At 46.3% G+C, this 18346-nt stretch overlaps 1 protein-coding gene across 4 annotated transcripts; it reads right to left on the reverse strand.

Annotated features, from left to right (window-relative positions):
* Nucleotides 1–349: 349 nt before the first annotated feature.
* Nucleotides 350–18138, reverse strand: ZNF202 (zinc finger protein 202). 4 transcript variants are annotated; one of them, XM_045192690.3, is made up of 8 exons: nt 18027–18133; nt 16252–16360; nt 6226–6724; nt 5335–5545; nt 4916–5004; nt 3900–4029; nt 3297–3404; nt 350–2817 (listed from the first exon to the last, which is right to left on the reverse strand). In XM_045192690.3, the coding sequence occupies exons 3-8, from the start codon at nt 6625–6627 to the stop codon at nt 1829–1831; spliced, it is 1929 nt and encodes a 642-aa protein (XP_045048625.2). In that variant the 5' UTR covers nt 6628–6724; nt 16252–16360; nt 18027–18133; the 3' UTR covers nt 350–1828. The 4 variants fall into 4 exon arrangements, with proteins under 4 accessions (XP_045048625.2, XP_024413227.2, XP_071078018.1 ...); XM_024557459.4 differs by lacking the exon at nt 16252–16360 and having other exon boundaries at nt 18027–18138; XM_071221917.1 differs by lacking the exons at nt 16252–16360; nt 18027–18133 and having other exon boundaries at nt 6230–6722.
* Between the last annotated feature and the right edge of the window lie 208 nt (nt 18139–18346).

Raw genomic sequence — 18346 nt, forward strand, 5'->3', positions numbered from 1 at the left:
CAGAATGAATTGTGTAGACCTGTGGTGCAGAAATGTCTGCATGCTAGGAGTCTCCTCTGCAAACTCCAGGCCCAGGTCTTACCTGTGCACATGTATTCCACCTGTGGCTTTGCTAACCATGACCAGCTTCTCTATCATCATGGAAAACTACTCTGCGCTCTCTGATCTCTTTGTGAGTATAAATGATGTTTAGAAGAATCAGGAGCCAGAAGCCCTGGAAAGTGAATAGGTAAAATGGAAAGTTTCAGAAACCAAAGAACTTGGCTGCCAGTATTATTTTTACTTATTTCGTGTGTATATTTCTAAAGGACAATGACTGACTGGTATTAAAACCAAACCGACTAAGAGAATTTCCTTGTCGGGCTGTTAGGGTTTGGGTCTTGTTACCCTGCCCATATTCCTCTGGTATACACTGCGTTGGAAAACAGCAGAAGAAACCAGGCACAGACGTCATCTCCCTTCTCATGCTTTAATCCCATACCCTGTGCTCCATTCATGGAGGACAGTCTCCCAGTCCTTGCCACTCCCACAATCAAAGCAGGTGGTGTTCATCTTATTCAGCCTCATTTCCATGGTATCTTTATCAGGCAACAGAGGATCCTTGGGCCATACTATTTAGTTCTTAATTACATGAAAATGCAATCGCATAAGAAAAAGCAAACATGGCAAATACACGAAAGCCATTTACTCCTGGTAAATTCTTCAGGGTCCCAGGTACTGGGACTCATAACTCTCCCTGGTATCAGGGACCAGGGTCAGGATGATGGGGGTTTGTTGTCACAAGTCTTGATGGCCTTGAGTCTTGATGGCCTTGGCCAGCAGCAACAGCTTTTTCTTAATTTTTCCATCTGATCTCAGATCCGCAGTTTCCTTCATGTAAGTAAGGTGACCCAGTCAATCATGACTGTGTAATCAATAGTGCCTTCGTAAGCTTACAAAATTCCCTCACAGACTCCGGTGAAGAAGGTGGCATGAGTGGGCTGGTACATATGTGGGAATGTAAATGCTCATTATGACTTACTTATGCTTTACTAAATCCCTCAGCACCCAAATGCTACATTCCCACTTGTAGTAGGAAAAGTGCCAGGGACAAAACCAAGAGACTGGTAGAACAGCAGGAAGGCTAACAGCATGAGTGTTCTAACAAAAAACCCCCCCACACAAGGAAAGAGGCTTCTGACTAGGTCCTCCTTTCTAGCAGTATCTGGCACTTGGTATGACTTTGACCATGGGGAAGGGAGCACCCTGACAAGGTCCACGTGAAGCAGCTTTGAGGTTTTCGCCCATCAAACACTTCTCCAAACTCTCCCCAGTATCAAGGAAAGTGCATGATGAGGAAGTGAGTCAGTGAGATGATGTGTAGTTATCCTGTGAATGTGTGGCAAAGCCATCAGGATGCAAATAACCCGCCTTGAGTTCAGGGCTGTGTGCTTTAAGATCTGAGCCCAGGAAGGACAGAGTCCTACAGGCTGGTCCCTTATGAAATCTAAATGGTTGTTCTGGGCAACTTTAAACTTCAGGCTGTTGAGTAGTCTTTAGAATAGCTAACAGCCTATTTTGGGGAAAATAGAATAGCCACAACTCTTAAGTCTCCTAATTCTCCTACTTCATATCCATGACATAGAGGCAAGAGCACTCCAGTCAAGGAATGAGCCTCAACTCAGGTTATAATTTTGGGCAAAATAGCTCCTTAAGGGGAAATTGAGAAGTTCTGCCTGGGGTGGGGGTGGTTCTTTCTGGAAAAGGTCTCCCCAGGATGACCAGAGAGGGCTTTTCCCAGCCCATGCCTGGGTCAGGGCTGAGCACAGATCCTAAGTTGAGCTCCTAGCTAGGTCTTTTCTGAGTGGGTCCTCTGATGCCTGATTAAGTGATAGCCTCTGCTGAAGCTCTTCCCACACGTCGGGCATGTGAATGGCTTCTCACCAGTGTGTGTTCTTTGGTGCCTCACGAGGTGGTCCCTCCGACTGAAGCTCTTCCCACACTCATCGCAGCGGCAAGACCTCACCGAGGCATGTCCTCTCAGGTGCTTGGCAAATGCAGCACTGTGGGTGAAGCACCGCCCACACTCACTACAGAGATAGAGCTCATTGGCAGTGTGCGTCTTCTGGTGTGCCAGGTATCGCCTGTGGTCACTGAAGTCCTCTCCACACTCTCCACACAAGTAGGGTTTGCCTCCAAGGTGGATTCTTTGGTGTGTTGTTAGCACAGATTTCTGGCTGAAGCTTTTGCCACAAATAGTACAGAAGAAGGGTTTTTCCCCTGTATGTGTTCTGTGATGCCTCACAAGGTCTGAAGTCCAACGGAAGTGTTTGCCACAATCATCACATCTATAGGGCTTCTCAACAGGTGGAGTTCTTGCAGCCGGGACCAGAGGAGATGTCTCATTCAGATTCTTCCGGTTTAGGGGAAATTTATAAGGCGTGCCCAGTTTGTGAACCTTTTGGTGCCTGGCAAGATGAGAGCTCCGTGTGTAACTCTTTCCACACTCCATACATTTATAGGGTTTCTCTCCTGTGTGAGTTCTCAGGTGTCTAACAAGATGGGAGTTACATGTAAAAGTTTTTCCACATACAGAACAACCATGATGTCTCCCTAACAGTGGGTGGACAGGTGTGGTTTCCTGAAGATTCGTTAAACTATTAACTTGAGAAATATTGCTATTAAATCTTCTTTCATTAAGTCTATCTGGGTCATCCTCAAAGACTATTTCCCAATCTTGAGTCTGGTGGATTTCTGGATCTCCTAAAACAGACATGTGTAGATCCTCCAAACTCAGATCTTGCTCAAGAAACTCTTCCTCATCTTCACTCCTGTCTCCTGAAGACAGGACAGGAGGAGAAAAGGGAAAATTATATAGGTAATGACACCTTCTACACAATGAGGGGATTTTTAAAACAGTCCTGGAAGGGCCAGACCACCGAGCAAGAAGCCTGTACTTCAGGCACTTGTCTTATGTTACCCCGAGCTGTTAGAAAGCCTTAATGTGGACAAATATTATTATCCTCATTTCACAAATGTGGAGATTGAGGATCTAGAGTTTAAGTGAACTGCTTATTAGTAAATGATATAGCAACAACTTCAGAAGTACTGTCCCCCCCCCTTCACATATACCTCAAACGAATGATGGGTGGGGTGAGAGGAGGAAAAGGATGGAGAATTTGGCATATGTAGGGAGACAGTAGTAATGCCTGACAGGTTATAAGAACCAATGAGAGGAGTACCCCAGAGGGAGGGAGCAGCAGTGACTAAAGGCACTGCCAGCTCAGGGGAGGAAGGTTCTCTTTTTCTTTCCTCACCTGTGTAAGTAAAACTCAGGATTTCTGGCTCTTGAGGCTCTAGGATATCTGGAACCAAAGGCTCTTCTCTACCATGGGAGATCTCATCTAGTCTGGGGATTGGAAATGCTGTTCAAAAGAGGGAGACAGGACATTAAGATTGGTTAGACAACTCCCTGTGTTAAAAGATCAGCCAGGTTGGTCAGTCAAATCTTTGGTCTCTGTATCTTCAGTGCCTCCAACCAAGCACTGCACACCTTTTTTGCCTTTCACTTACAGCTCAATAATTACACAACTGTAAATGCTACCCTCTTTATCCATATTCAAAGAAGTAGATCCAACTTCTCCAACTTCTATTGTTTCAAAAACTCATGCTTACCTCAACTATTCTGAAGCTATAATATTGTAATTTTATTTTATTAGAAGTCTCCAATCAATTTCTGAGCATTTTCTCTTCCTTTAACTTAGAAGCATATCACCTTTCTCAGCTGGTCCTTCAGTCTCTTTGATGAAATAGGCATTAAGTGTAGTACATGCAGTCTAAGCTCTAAGACCACCATAATTTCCAAAAGGAGAAAAGATCTCTGTGCTTAGAAGATCCCAGAAACATCTGAAATTCCTTACACAAGGAGACCACAATTCCACAGTCTTCTTCCAAGACATATTCTCCATAGAACTCTTTCTGTGTTGGATCCAGATCACGCCACTGGTCCTGGGAGAAGCATACAGCCACGTCCTTGAAAGTTACCAACCCCTGAAATGACAGCAGGCCACCATTACACTGTGGTGCCTCACACCTCGTTCCTGGAGGGAAGGTCTTTGGCACAGGCAGAAACTATCCAGGAGACAGCAGAACTCAAAGGGGAGGCCTGGCTCCCTTCCAGGGAATTTGTGTCTCACCCTCTGTCACTGCTTCCAGACTTTGTCCTTTCACCCTGCCCTGCTTCTGCTCTCCAGCCTCACTTTCTCTCAGAACTATGTTCTTCTTTGAGAGGGTACTGTTACAAAAAAAGTCTTAAAAGTCATCGTTCAACTCCCTATTTGATGCTTTAGTATTATTCACATTTCTGTAAAAAGACATCCTTTCTAGGAAGCTTTCCCTAACTGACCTTCTCTAATTGCCCTTATCACTTACGAAGTCTGTATGGTATAAACAGGACTTTTTCATGCAGCGAGACTGCAGTCTAAAAACACGGAGAAGTCCTATTCCTTCTTCCTCCAGCCACACAGCTTAGCGTGCGGCTCTGCCTACGGCCGGCCTTCATCCATGCTGTGGCCTGACTGACTGCAGTCCCCGGGAGAGCACAGCATGCAGTTTCAGGAACTCTTTCTGTAGCAGTCAGTCTTCCTCACAAATAACTTACCAAGGTGATTCCTAAGAACCAAACAACTGCAAAGTTGCACTGGAATGTGTACTACAATATAATCCCATTCAGCAAGTCCCCCTGGTCAGTGGCAAATAAAGACTCTCTGGAGCCTGCAGATTGGAGACTATTACAATTTGTCTCATTAGATGCAGCTGCCCCAACCCCTCAGACAAAGGAAGAGCTGAGAATTTAAACGGACAAAAGGAGAGTGGGTCTGACCCGCTGAGTGTCCAGCTAACAAACCCTCTGTGGACAGAGGAGATGAGGGCGCACCTGTGACAGGGCAGTCAGAAGGGCCGCCATCTCTGGGTTTCCAGTGCTCCTCTCCTCAGGAAGACCTGGCTCCTGGGGCACTGGAACCTCTGCGAAGAAAAGAAGGCAGAGATCAGCAACATGCAGTGCACCCCTATGACTGGCCGAGAGCTGAGCACCCCCCATCATCTTTGGTGGGAAGGTAGGAATCCAGAAAGTGACCTAAGGGCAGCTCAGGTCATCCCAACACCCCTATGTATGACACTGTCAGATGCCAAGAATACTGCTCTCAAGCTCAGCCCTGATCAAGGGGGAAATCGAGCGAGGACTGCCTTCTCTGGACACCCTGGATTCTGTGAATTACTCCTGCTACAGCCTGCCCAGGCTTGCTGACACAAGAGAAGCACCCCCACCCCCCACTCTTCCTGCTGAGGCTTCACCGCTCTCCTGTAGGGGCTGGAGCTCCAGGTCACGGCACAGGCTCTGTTCTGCTGTGGCCCCCAGGGATGGGCTCTGAGTGGTCTCCTCACAGGACTCCTCGGGGCTCAGGGTCTGCGCAGGATCCTGCAGCTCACTAGGTGATTCGGGCTCTGCTCCTGGATGCTCTGTTTCCTCTGACAGGACTTCCTGGCCATGAACATGGACAGTCACCTGGGAATAATTCCAACTTCCAGTCACCATGGAGTCAGGAGGAAAGTCTTGGTTGCCACCAGGGCTTATTTTAGGAGAAGCTGCCAACAGAAAAAACTCCCAGAGGGACCCAGATGAAGAGGGGAACTCCAGTTCCACTGGGGCATGCGAGGAGTTGTTGAAGGTTGTCGGCACAGAACAAAGCAGGGATGACCAGATTCTGCACTGCTTCCTCACGTCCCTCCACCATGTCCCTGTCAGCCTTCCCATCTCCACCTATCCCACCTGCTCCACCTATCCCACCTGAGCAGCAATCCTCATGGTTTGCTTCCCTGTCTTGTTGTCCTGAGCAGGGAATCGGTGACTGAGGGTTTATGAGACCCTTTGACGAAGTGACAAAAATCTCCCTCACCCAGAACTGGAGATTCAATATCCAAAGAGAGAACCAAGACCATGTGACCCTGGGGTGATGAAGGCACTTAAGATAGTCCATAGGCAGGTGTAAACCAGAAAGTCACACTCACACACACAGACACCACCTCTGCCCATGGGGCTTATGGATCTAAGTGCAACCCAAGGGCAGAGCGAGTCAGATTTAAAGGGTGATTTATGGGGCCCTGTAAGCCCACCTACTCCCAAATCCATCCGTCCAGCAAGTAGTCCCCCTCCACATCACACAGATCAGGACTCCCCCTCCTCACCCACCGCCTTGGTCTCCTGGGCTGTTTCTGCAAACCCTCCACCAGCGTCACGGCCTCCTCGCCACTTTCTGGCCGCTGGCCCCGCACCCAGCTCTGCAGGTCTCCGGGAAGGACAGTGAGGAACTGCTCCAGCACAAGCAGCTCCAGGATCTGCTCCTTCGTCCGTCTCTCTGGCCTCAGCCACTGATGACAAAGTTCTCGGAGTCGAATGAGAGCTTCCCGAGGGCTTGCTGCTTCCTGGTAGCGAAAGCGTCGAAAGTTCTGGTGCGAAGTCTCAAGCACGGGATCATCCCTCTGTAAGACAGACTCTGGCCTACAGGTGAAATCGTCTTCCAATTTCACCGTTAGAATCTCCTCTTCTTCCCAAAGATCCTGGTCCTCTGGTTCCAAGGCTGTAGCCATTGTCTGGCTCTGGGTGGATCTCACACCATCTAGAGCTCACACTGCCGTCACCCCCCAGTCTCAGCCTGGGCACCTCGAGGATTTTCTCCCAAGGGACCTGGGTAGAGAAGTAGAGACAGTGTAAGCATGAAATTCTACACAGGGACAGCAGTTCTGAACCTAATCATAATCTTGTACATATAACACCACTTCTTCAAACTATTAAGCCCCCTTTCCCCTCATCTCCATAACTACGTTGTAAACAGATCTGGTTGGAACAGGATGACCTGTGCCCGGAGGGATGTTCCCCACCTCCTTTCCTAGGCAAGGCTCACACCTCCTAGACAAATGGGCATTTCCACTTTTCACTGAGACTTGTAATGACAAAAGGAAAACAGTAAGTGGTAAGGACATTCATAACCACCTGCTGAAAACTGGCACTAAGGTCTGTTTTACACAGACACACTTACATATTAGGGCATATTATCTCAGAAGAGACTCATCAATGTGCCTGAAATAGGGAAGGCCTTATCAAAGTTCATTCTGAACTGAGTCATACCCAGCATTAATGTCTTCTGTAAAATGGGAGCACTGAAGAGATTTGAGGTGAGGATTTTATGGGTAAACAATGAGGCACCCCAAAAAGCAACTTTCCTCTTGTTAAGACATCTTCAGTTGGAAGACCTACAGGCACTCCAAACCCAGTGTTCAAAACTGAACTCACTATTCTTACTCCCAAACCCTCTCCTCTTCATGGAATCCAGCCTTGTCTGAATCATCACTTGTTAAGACTCAACTTTGTAATCCTTCAATTCAACCTGGATTCTTCCCCAGTGCTTACATCTAGCTCATTAAACCAATTCTAACTCTTAGGTCTCTGAATGTTTCCTCCTCTTCTTTCCCACAGGCTGCTTTAGTTTGGGCTCTCATTTCTCACCTGGACCACTGATGTACCTTTCTAATTGGATCCTGGCAGTACTCAACTGTGAGCCAAGTGCAAGAGCTTTACCTGGGGAGCTTTTCCAAAACACAGTACCAGACATCATTCTTCTGGATATTCTGATTCAGTCAGTCTAGGCAATGGTATCTTTAGGAATGCCATGTGTGTCCCTATGTGCACCTTGGTGGAAAAACACCTAGGTGTATAAGGTTAAGAGGGAGAGTCCTGGAGCCAGGATGCTAGGGTTTGAATCCTGGCTCTACTCTTCATTCGGCATAAGGCCATAGGCAAGTTCGTGTTCTCCTCACGCCTGTTCCCATACTTACAGGATGGAGGTAATAGGTATTTATCTAGTAGTTACTATGAGGATTAAATGTATTATTACCTGTGAAGTGCTCAGAAGAATGATGGCACCCCAATGTTAACTTTTTAAAAATATTTTTAAATTATAGACTCAACTGCACCACTCGACATTTAACAGTAAGGCTAGTTCCAATATCCTTAGCATGACACTTGAAGCTCTTCACAACCAGCCCTCAAGTTATGTTTTATGCTTCATATCCTACTCTCTTCTCTATGTTACCTGCCTAGAACAAATTCATCGCCAGTCTCCCTACAATAGTGTCTTTTCAAGCCTCTACCTGTACGAAGGCTGTTCCTTCTGCATGGTTTGTTCCTATTTTTTCACAGGTCCCCTCTTCTTCATCCCCATGATTTACAGGTTAGGTCCTTATCAGTTCTTATCTGGATTATTGAAACTGCCTCCAAATGTTAGCTATCTGCCTCCAGAGTTGTTACCTTCAAGTTACCAGTCACAAGAGTTGAGTGCTTTTGGCAAAACTGGTCCCTATTTAAGACCTTCGCTCACTCTGTGAAATGCAAACTTCTAAGTAGCATATATTAGGTTGAACTTCATCTTACTTCCTTTTGCCCTTTTTTATTGGGCCTTCCTTTGCCCTTCCTCATCCCTTTCATTGATCACTAGACAGATTTCCACGGAGGTGGCAGCCCATCAAGGCTCCAAGCTGTCAGATGGTTCAAGTCCACGTACCTCCCCCATCCTCACCAGTTGACCAGTTCATGTCTCCTGGCTGGTGCACATGTATTAGAACCCCTAACTCTCGAAGACTTGTGATTTGAAATCTCCTTGGGCTGTGGTGGAGTTAGCTTTTACTCACTCCTCTTGTTTTTAAATCTCTGGAACCTATACATTTTAGGCTTTTTTTGTGTGGGGTGGAGCAAGTGGGTACAGAAATTTAATAATGGGCAGGAGCCCCCTCAACATTAGTTGCACTTACAATATTGAGGGAAGGTCTGAGTGGTGAACATTCTAACTCACAAAGTCAGCCAAAGGCTTCACATTGTTCACAGAATAAATTTCAACTTATGACTTGATCTTCAAAGCCCTTCAAGGGCCCTCCCTACCTCTTCTGTGATTGTCACTCCCACCGAATGTCACTGCTTCAAAGTACTGTTCTCTTTTTTTCTACGCTCTCATTGGAACTTCAAGATGCCATTCACTCTGCCTGCAAAACCCTTTTCTATCTCCTTTACTTGGTTAACTACTCATCCTTCAGGTTTTAGTTTTCCGAGGATGCCTTCCGTGACTCTTCCAGATTGTTTCCCTGGGACACACACCACCCCAGATCCCAGCACACACACACCTATTTTTTCTGTGGTAAAATTGTTCATCTTGCTATTTAACTCACCAGACTGTAAAGCCAAGGCCAGGGTCATAAAGCACCCAGCTCAACGCCTGTCATGCAACTGGTGCTCACACGTAACACACTTAAGTTTTTAAAAGTCTTTGGAAGGATAGATACCATGTCTTACTAATTCTTATTCGTCTATTTATCCAGCAAACCATGTGCTGACAAAAGAATAAATAAGTAAAAACCACCGATTGCTTGGGTTGTAATACTCTTAGCGGTTCCTAATGTGATGAAACCACAGTATCACAAGGAATCTTCAAGTTGCCCTGGCATAACCCAAAATCAAGTCACAAAGCTGTGCATTTAGGAAAAAATATTTTTCCTTTGAGGATTTAAATCAACTTTAATGAACACAAAACCAGACATCCAGTAATTTAATGTAAGTACAATAACGAGGATTTACCCAGACAAAGCTTCCAATTCCCTGTCCTCCTGCTAATCTTACAAGGCAGGGAGAGAAGGTGGAATTGATACATGGGGTCTCTTGGCTTAAGGGACCTCTGTTATCTTTAAAGTCTGAGAACCTGCACTCAGTGAGGCAGGCTAGGAACCCCCACTGTTTTCATGCTGCACTAGCTACAAGAGAGTCCCTGCTATAGAGTTTATAAATCATGCATGGACTGAAGGGTTCTGCTCTCACAGGGCTTTGCTCTCCAAACAGGAAAATGTAACAGCACCACATTAAAACCACCATTTTTAAATGCCATTCAGAATCATGAACTGAGATTTCCCATGATTTCGTGTATTTACTTTGGCAGTCCAGGAAAATGGAGTGAAAGCAAGTAGATCACTAGCAGCGGAACAAAGGAAGAGGAGTCCTTAGTGGGGCAAGACATGGGAAGGAACGGGAGGCAGGTGGTGCTGTGGAAAGGGCACTGGATTCCGTATCAACGATGAATGGTCCAGCCCCAGATCCTCCAGGAACTGGAGCTGCTCTAGGGCTCTATGAGACAGCACACACAAGAGTGCTTATAAAGGGTAAAGCCCTCTGCAGGTAACTGCTCTCCTAACTCAAACGATGAACAGAGATCTGTGAGTTTACAAACTCAAATGTGCTCGCAAATGTCAGGTATCTGTATCAGAGACAGAAAATGGGTGTTGTTTTACTCTGTAATTCATGGGGTGTACTTACACTGCAAGTCTGTCTTGCAAATTTGTTGTCCTGGCTCTTCTAATACCTTTCCATTCAGTGCCTGTCCTTGGAAGTGTTCCACATTGACAGATAAAAACCGAACAATAGGATAATAGGGAATGTGAAGCCAGGCCAGGAAGAGTGAGACCTGGTCCCAGAAGGCACTAAAATAATGTGTGCAGAGGTGTTTCACAAGCCTGGGCCCCATTTCCTAGTCTCTTGAGTGTGTATTTCTAGGGAGTACAGGGCAGAAATGAAGGAAAGATGTGAAAGAGGTTAAGACCGGTCTCCAATCTTTGGTCCAGCTGTCTCTGCCTCTTATCTGAATGTGTCAGAGGCCTGTGAAGATCCTAACTCAATTCTACTTACATGAGGGGAAACTGCAAGGCAGTGAACGGGTATCTGGTTCTGTACCTTAAAATGTTACTACTTGTGGTGGTCTTTCTGGAGCCTAAATGACAAGGCTTGTAGTCATTATCTATCTAAAAGAGAGATGGTGACCTATTTAGTAGCAAAAAATTAATTTTCAGAAGAAAATGGTGATCAGAAAGGTTCCACGATTACATTTAACAGACTTATACATCCTTCCAGTCTCTGTTCTTGTCTTTTGCAGGCCCAATGCAGGCCCAGAACCTAGAAATTTGAGTATGACTTCAAACCGGTCATTTGAACAGCTCCTCTCATCGTTCTGGACTAGAAGTCAACTAATAAGAATTGTTAATTCCCTTTTCCAATGTTATATTGTTCCTTAAAACCAAAGATTATCCCAGTGTGTTCCTTCTACTGGAAAGATTCTTTTGTTATGTTAATTGTCCTATACACAAATGTTCACCCATGCTTTCCACATAATGGTTAGGGGCTTTAGAGCCCTGGGCTGGATCCCTTTCCTGGACCAGCCCTGTGACACTCCCTAAGTCTCAATTGCACCCTCAGAATGTGGCTCATACTACCCCACATGGCTGTTCTAAGGAGGAAGTGAAGCAACAGAATCTTGAAGCACAGAGCCTGGCATAGGGCAGGTGCTGAATATATTTTGTTCTTTTTTCAATTTGCTTTAAATCCTTTTGAGTAGAAGGCAAGATTTAAATGTTAAACAAGCAAGTAGTCCCATTATTTCAGCATAATTACAAAAAATTAAAAATATGTACAGGAAAAATTGCGGTCTGTTCACTGTTACATCCAAAGTAAAGTGTGAAGCCAGAAGAACGAGTCCTTGCTTCATGAAGGCCCCTGTCAAGCTAGGATTAGATAAGATCCTTTTCCAGGGACAGGAACTTAAAAACAGGACTTGAATAAACTTGAATAAGCATGGTTACATTAAATCTTGCCAAACCCTATTAGCAATGATTCTACTTATCAATATCATAGTCCCCTTTCCTCCCTGTAACTGGGAGGAGGGAATTTAGGGCAAGTACAGTTAGTATACCCAAGAAGCCCCTTGAAAAATTAACTCAAAAGGCAAAAGAAATAAAAGGGAATGAATTCACTGACTTTCGGCTTTCAAACACATCATGATCAGTATGTATCGAATTATATTTTAAAAACTTTTTAAAAAGTATTTTCAGACTTCCAGCCAAGATGGCAGTATAGGCAAACACGGCTTGCCTCCTCACACAACCACATCAATATTACAATTAAACTACAGAACAACCATCACTCAGAACCATCAGAAATCTAGTTGAATGGAAGTCCGACAACTATGGAATTAAAGAAACCACATCCATCCAGATTAGTAGGAAGGCTGGAGATGTGGAACAGGTAGTTCCACATCCACAGGGGTGGATAAAAATTACGGAACGATAAGTGAGGCATCACAGCCCTGTACCAGGCTGCCCCTGCCCAGGGTTCCGGTGCGAGGAAGGTAAGTCCCCATTAATTTCTGGCCATAAAAACCAGTAGGGATTGAGTCAGTGGAAGAAACTTGTGAAGTCCCAAGCAGTTCCTCTTAAAGAACTGACACAAGGACTTAGATTCACTCCCTCTGAGCTCCAGCACAGGGGTAGCAGCTTGAAAGGCACTAGTGGCATATAGGGAAGAACTGAAGTGTCTGAAATCAAGGCAAGAGCTGGAGAACCGCTTTTTCCCTGACAGAAAGGCAGGCAGATGCCACTGTTCCTTTTCTGAGCTGCACTTCCTCCCTCCACCCCCCCCCCAAGAGCCACAGTCAGTGGGTGGCTGCTATATCAGAGACTCCATTAACCTGGCTAACACTGTTTGCTCCACCCTGGAGATCCGGAGACTCCATCCCACCCAACTGATGGACCCACCCAGGCTGTTAAACATTACTTTTCCATATGAATGACTGGTGTTTACTCACACTTCAGAACTTCCTAAACCCTCTCAAACAAACAGCAGTTGGCCTCATTGAGCCCCCAAAACTCTTCCCTCTTACTAAGTGGCCCCAGGCCTGGCACTAAGAGCAACCAACCTAGATTCACAGCTTGGTTTTGTGTGGGAGTCCCCGAGCCCAGCACAAGTAGCAGCCGTTTCAGATTGCTTTCTGGTTTACACAGGATGGCCCCGGGCAGAACATAGGTGGGGGCTGACCTTGGCCTGCACCACCTAGGAAAACCCAGAGCCTGTGTACCCAGTGGATGGCTACAGACCATGTCAGAGCACCACCACCCTGCCCCTGCACAGCTGATCCTCCACAGAAGGTGGAGGTTGGTGGTCAGTGGTCACAGCCAGTCCTTACAGCTGACTGGCCTGGGTAAATCACTCCCATTGATCTGCCAACAGCAACCAAGGCTCAACTGTAAGAGAGTATACTCAGCCCACACAAAGGGAGCACTTTAAGTACCAGCTTGGTGATAGGGGAGGCTGTACCACCCTATAGGATACCTACTACCTATAGGACCCTATAGGATACCTACTACCTTGGGTCACAATACCAAGACAGAGCATCACAGCAGCTCTACCTAACACATAGAAACAAACACAGGGAGGCTGCCAAAATGAGGAGATGAACAAGAAAAAGAAACAACCCCAAAACACGAGGACAGTGTAAGGAGCCTCTGGGACAACTTCAAGCATTTCATCATTTGCATCATAGGGGTGCCAGAAGGAAAAGAGAAGAGATATAAAATTGGAAATCTATTTGAAAAAATGAAAGAAAACTTAATTTGGTGAAGGAAATAGACATTCAAGCCCAGGAAGTACAGAGTCCCAAACAAGAAGGACCCAAAGAGGACCACACCAAGATACTTCATAATTAAAATACCAAATGTTAAAGAATCTTAAAAGCAGCAAGAGAAAAGCAGTTAGTTACCTATAGGGGAGTTCCCATAAGCCTGTCAGCTGATTTCTCAGAAGAAACTTTGCAGGCTAGAAGGGATTGGTAAGAAATACTCAAAGTCATGACAAGCAGGGATCTACAGCCAAGATAGCTCTACCTATCTTTGAGCTAAATTATAGCTCAAAACTATCATTTAGAATTGAAGGGCAGTTTAAGAGCTTTGCAGACAAGAAAAAACTGAAGGAGTTCATCATCACCAAACCATTATTATATGAAATATGATAGGGACTTATCTAAGAAAAAGAAGATCAAAACTAGGAACAATGAAATGGCAAAAAATACAAATCTATCAACAGTTGAATCTAAAAAACAAAGCAAACGAGAACAGAATCACGTATATGGAGAGTGTTTTGATGGTTGCCAGATGGGAGGGGTGTGTGGGGAAATGGGTGAAGAGGTGAGGGGATTAAGAAGTGTAAATAGGTAGTTACAGAATAGCCACGGGGATGTAGAGTACAGTATAGGAAATGTAGTAGTTGAAGAACTCACACGCATGACCATGGACATGAACAATGGTGTGGAGATTGTCCGAGGGAGTGGGGAGTGTTAGGTGGAGGGGGGAAGGGGGAAAAAATAGGGACAACAGTAAAGTATAATCGATAACATATAATTTAAAAAAACTACTTTTGCCCCTTAAAGGTTTTTCTCCTTTATTAGAGTCAACATAAAATATCTGAGTGGCCTGGGAAGAAGTGGCTCAAAGCTCACTACAATAGGTTTTAAAGAAACAGAATAAAGTATAGAGAAGGGGGAGACAGGAAGAATAAAGAGGCCAAGTAAGTAGTGGTGGTGCAGCAAAGTCAGTGGAGGCGAAGCTGTAAACATCTTCCACCCTGAAGTTCTGTGATTAGGATTGAAGTATGAAACGGGTATACAAATGTCATTGAGAGTCAACGTAAACATGAAAAGTAAAGCTATAAGATCATAACAGTTCACTTTATTTTTAACTTAAAATGTTTTCTGTAGGTAAGTACTGAAGGTTCAGAGGTTGAACAGTTGATAGTCTTCCTAAAGATGTGTCATCTTGGACAAGTTACATCAACTCATCCTGAAAACAGGGATGGTTCTCTCCTTAAAGGCAGAGAGCTGGATCATCGTTTAAGGAACCATCCAGCTTTCTGAGGTGATAAAACAGGTGTGTTGAGAGAAACAAATATATGTGGCTTCTTTACTGAGTACTTGGGCCGTGATTTATTAGCCTAGGATGGTGAGAAGGATTCATTTTGGAGTTGAGGCAGGTTAGAGGCCAAATACAGATTTTTAAGAGTCCAGAAGTAAATATGCGGCCATCGTGATCATATTGGTACACCCCCAACATGAGGCCAGACTTTTTCCCTGACGCATGGATTATTACCCAGAGGGAGCTAATGGTCTACATAAAGCAGGCATCTGTTTGCCCCAGGTTAAAAGAGAACCCAAGCTAATCTGAAGTAGGAAAAGGGCAGTCATCAAACCTGACTTGCATCTCGATGGCAGCTGCTTTCACCTAGCAGCCAGAGTTAAACTAGCTGTACAAATGAATTCCTACCATGACCGTGGTCAATGCCAATCACACAGAATGATTGCCTGATTAAAAAAAAATTAACAGGATATTATAAATACAGCCTGACCTGAGGTGTTAATATGGAAGATTCAGAACCTTGGATTCAGAAGTCATTTACTCAATTTTTAGTTTTGTAATGGTGACTTCCTCTGGCTTTGCCCAAGGCTCCCTCGCATAGAAGATGATAAGGATGGAACCCATGCTGGCTGGGCCAGAGGAATCTGAGAAGCATCAGGTTTCCACTGCAGACTAAACTGTGCCCCAAGGCAGAAGTCCCAGGATTCCATTCTTGCTTTGGACTCTGTTTAGCATCTTAATCTCGCACTGAGATCTCTGCCCCTGAGGGCAAGGAACTTGTCCTTCATTTTTGTTTCCAGTGCCTAAGACTTGGGAGAAAAGGTGCTCAATAAGTATGCTGAATTTAACTGAGCTATTTCTCTTCCACGTGGAAGTAGAAACTGAAATTCAGCATCAGTGGACGGACGCCAAGGACAGTTACGAGCATTTGGCATTAGGATTTATTCCAATCTCCTGGGGTGATCAGGTGGCACAGCCATGTACTGCTTCACTATGTTGCATAGGATTAGGGGAGAAAAACTTGTTCAAGGGGCAGGAAGGCAGGGGATGGAGTTGATTCATTCCAGATATCTACTGAGCATCAATTTCAAGTCCCACACAATTCATGGTGCTAGGTAGAGAAAGATGAAAAAAGCACAGGCTCTTACCTTAAAAAACTTAATATATAGTTTAACAAATAGCAGGGACTTTACATACCAGGGACTCACAGCAAAACCTAGTATGTGGATATAAGGTAGAGGATCAAAATGAAAACTATCAAGAGAAATAAGAAAATTAAGGGAAAAGCTTATCAATATTTCACCTTCAATTTAGCATAAGATGATACAGCATTTGCAGGTTTTTTTGAAGTACACTTTCTTAATTCTACAAGCGACAGAATTCAGACCTAAGTCTGAATTACCCACACAAGATCATATTGCTAGTTTCCAGTACACAAGTACTCACCCACAAGTAAACCACTGCACGGCTTATGTGAAGAAGTCTGGACAAAGGCAGCGGTTCTCAGCGTGAGAAACCCAGGCCAGCAGCATCAGCAGCTAAGAACTCCTTCGAACTGCGAATTATCAAGACCCAGCCCAGAAGTGTTATCAGAAATTCTAGGGACGGCCTCGGCAATCAGTGTTTAACAAGCTCTTCAGGTTCTTAAGATGTCTAAGTTTGAGAACCAGTTCCTAAAGCAAGGGAAGTAAATCTTGAGGTTCAATCAGAAAAGATAAAACTTTTCCAGTGTTGGCCAAATTCAACGGAGGATTTGCAGAAGTAAAGAGTCTGGGACTGCTAGGTTTTATGCCTGTGCCAAATTAAATGGGCAGAGCATGCTGTAGACCTGTAACTGACCTCACCTGTATAATCTGTAAGGCCCAAGAGTCCCTCACATCGTAGTAAACCTTGCTGTACCTTTGCAATGACTGCTGCAATACATGTAGAAAAAGAGCAAAAGGGGTGTAGCTGGAGGAGAAAGAGGTGAAGATTATGAATCTCAGGTGTCTGGTCCTGGAGGAAAATTCCCTTCCTCCCTGCAAACCTGGCACCTTCTTGTGCCACCTAGTAAGAGCAGAAATTTACTCAAGGTAGGTGGCCACAAACCCTAACAGCTCTGCCATCACACTCCCCAACAACAGGCCTCCCATGGCTACCCTACAGCCTTCTGAAGCGGCTTTCTGGATCAAGGTGCCCGCAAGGGGTTCCTTGGAAGAGAGATGGGGAGGAGGTATGAGGGTCTCCAGTAGTATTCCTTGCAGCTTCTGAGTGAGACTGCTCTGGGTGTCACCTGTAGTGTGGACAGAGAAAAAGCAACAGGTCGAAGCCTAGCCTCCCAGCGAGAGCCTGGGTGTGGCACTCCCGGGACCAAGGCGGTGGAAGGAACGCTAGAGCTAAGAGCCACCTCTGGGAAGGTCGGTACAGGAACCGAGACAGACAGGGTCATCTGAGCGCCTGAAGGGACACGAACATCCAATGCCCAGAAAAATGAAAACTGCGCCTAGACCTTTGTGAGAGAACACAGCATATCCACGCACGCAAACCAACCAACTTTTAAACAAACCGGACAGTAGGCAGGGGACCGCGCACTCCTGCGGAGGCTAACGGTGGTGATAGGAAGAAGTGCCAACACGGGCGGGGAGGCGTCGGGGCAGGAGGGCTGCAAGCGGAGACAGCAGCCGCTGTCTTGAACGGAGGCTCGGGTCTGTCCCAGAGGCGGTGGAAAGCTACAAGCCAGACCATCTCCAAGGCCTCTGAAACCACGGGTGAGTAGCTCTGCATGATGTCAGGCGAGGGGTTAGCAGTGGAGAGATGGGGCTCGTCTGGACAGGGAGAGCGAGGGGGCATTTCCTGAGCAATCTGAGAGACGGGATGAGAAAGCGCTGGGAGAAGTGGGCCTAGATCACTCCCTCGATTCCGAGGGGGCAGCTGGCGCGGAAGAACGGGGAGGTACGGACGAACTGCTTTTCTGCAGGCCCCTGGAGGGGCGGAGGGCGGTAGCTGAAAAGAAAGCTGCCTGGCGCGCAACCAACGTCCCCGGAGCTCCCAGCTCCGGCCTCCGAGACACGTGAGGGCCACAACGCCTCGCGCCCCTCACTACACTGCCGCCGCCCTTTCCCCAGGACAGTACCGATCTCCCCAAGCTCCGGGAGGTGGGGTCTCCGACCTCTCCCCTTCACCCCCACCCCGCGCGGCCCAACTCAGCCCGATCCAGCCCGGCCCAGCCCGCCAGCACTCACGGCTCCGACAGCTCCAGCAGCTGCTGGCCTGGCCCGGCTTCTCCCCCACCCACTCCCTGCCGGAGCAGCGCCGCCGAATACGAGCCGCGCGGGGCCTGGCGGGTCGGAACACGTGGGGCCTTTGCACCCGGAGCCGGAAGCTGCCATCCGCCCCGCCTCCTCGCTACGCTGAAGCCTTTCTAGGCACTGGGAGGTGTGGTTTTCTCTATGTTCCCAGCGTGAGTAGAGCCTCTGAGCACCCCAGGCCTGGTGCAAAAAGGTTCGGGCCAGACCGCGTCCGTCCGCACCACCGCAGTTCTCTGATAACTTTTTTTCGTTTT

Source organism: Desmodus rotundus, chromosome 7, assembly GCF_022682495.2.
Source record: "Desmodus rotundus isolate HL8 chromosome 7, HLdesRot8A.1, whole genome shotgun sequence".
Taxonomy (NCBI): domain Eukaryota; kingdom Metazoa; phylum Chordata; class Mammalia; order Chiroptera; family Phyllostomidae; genus Desmodus; species Desmodus rotundus.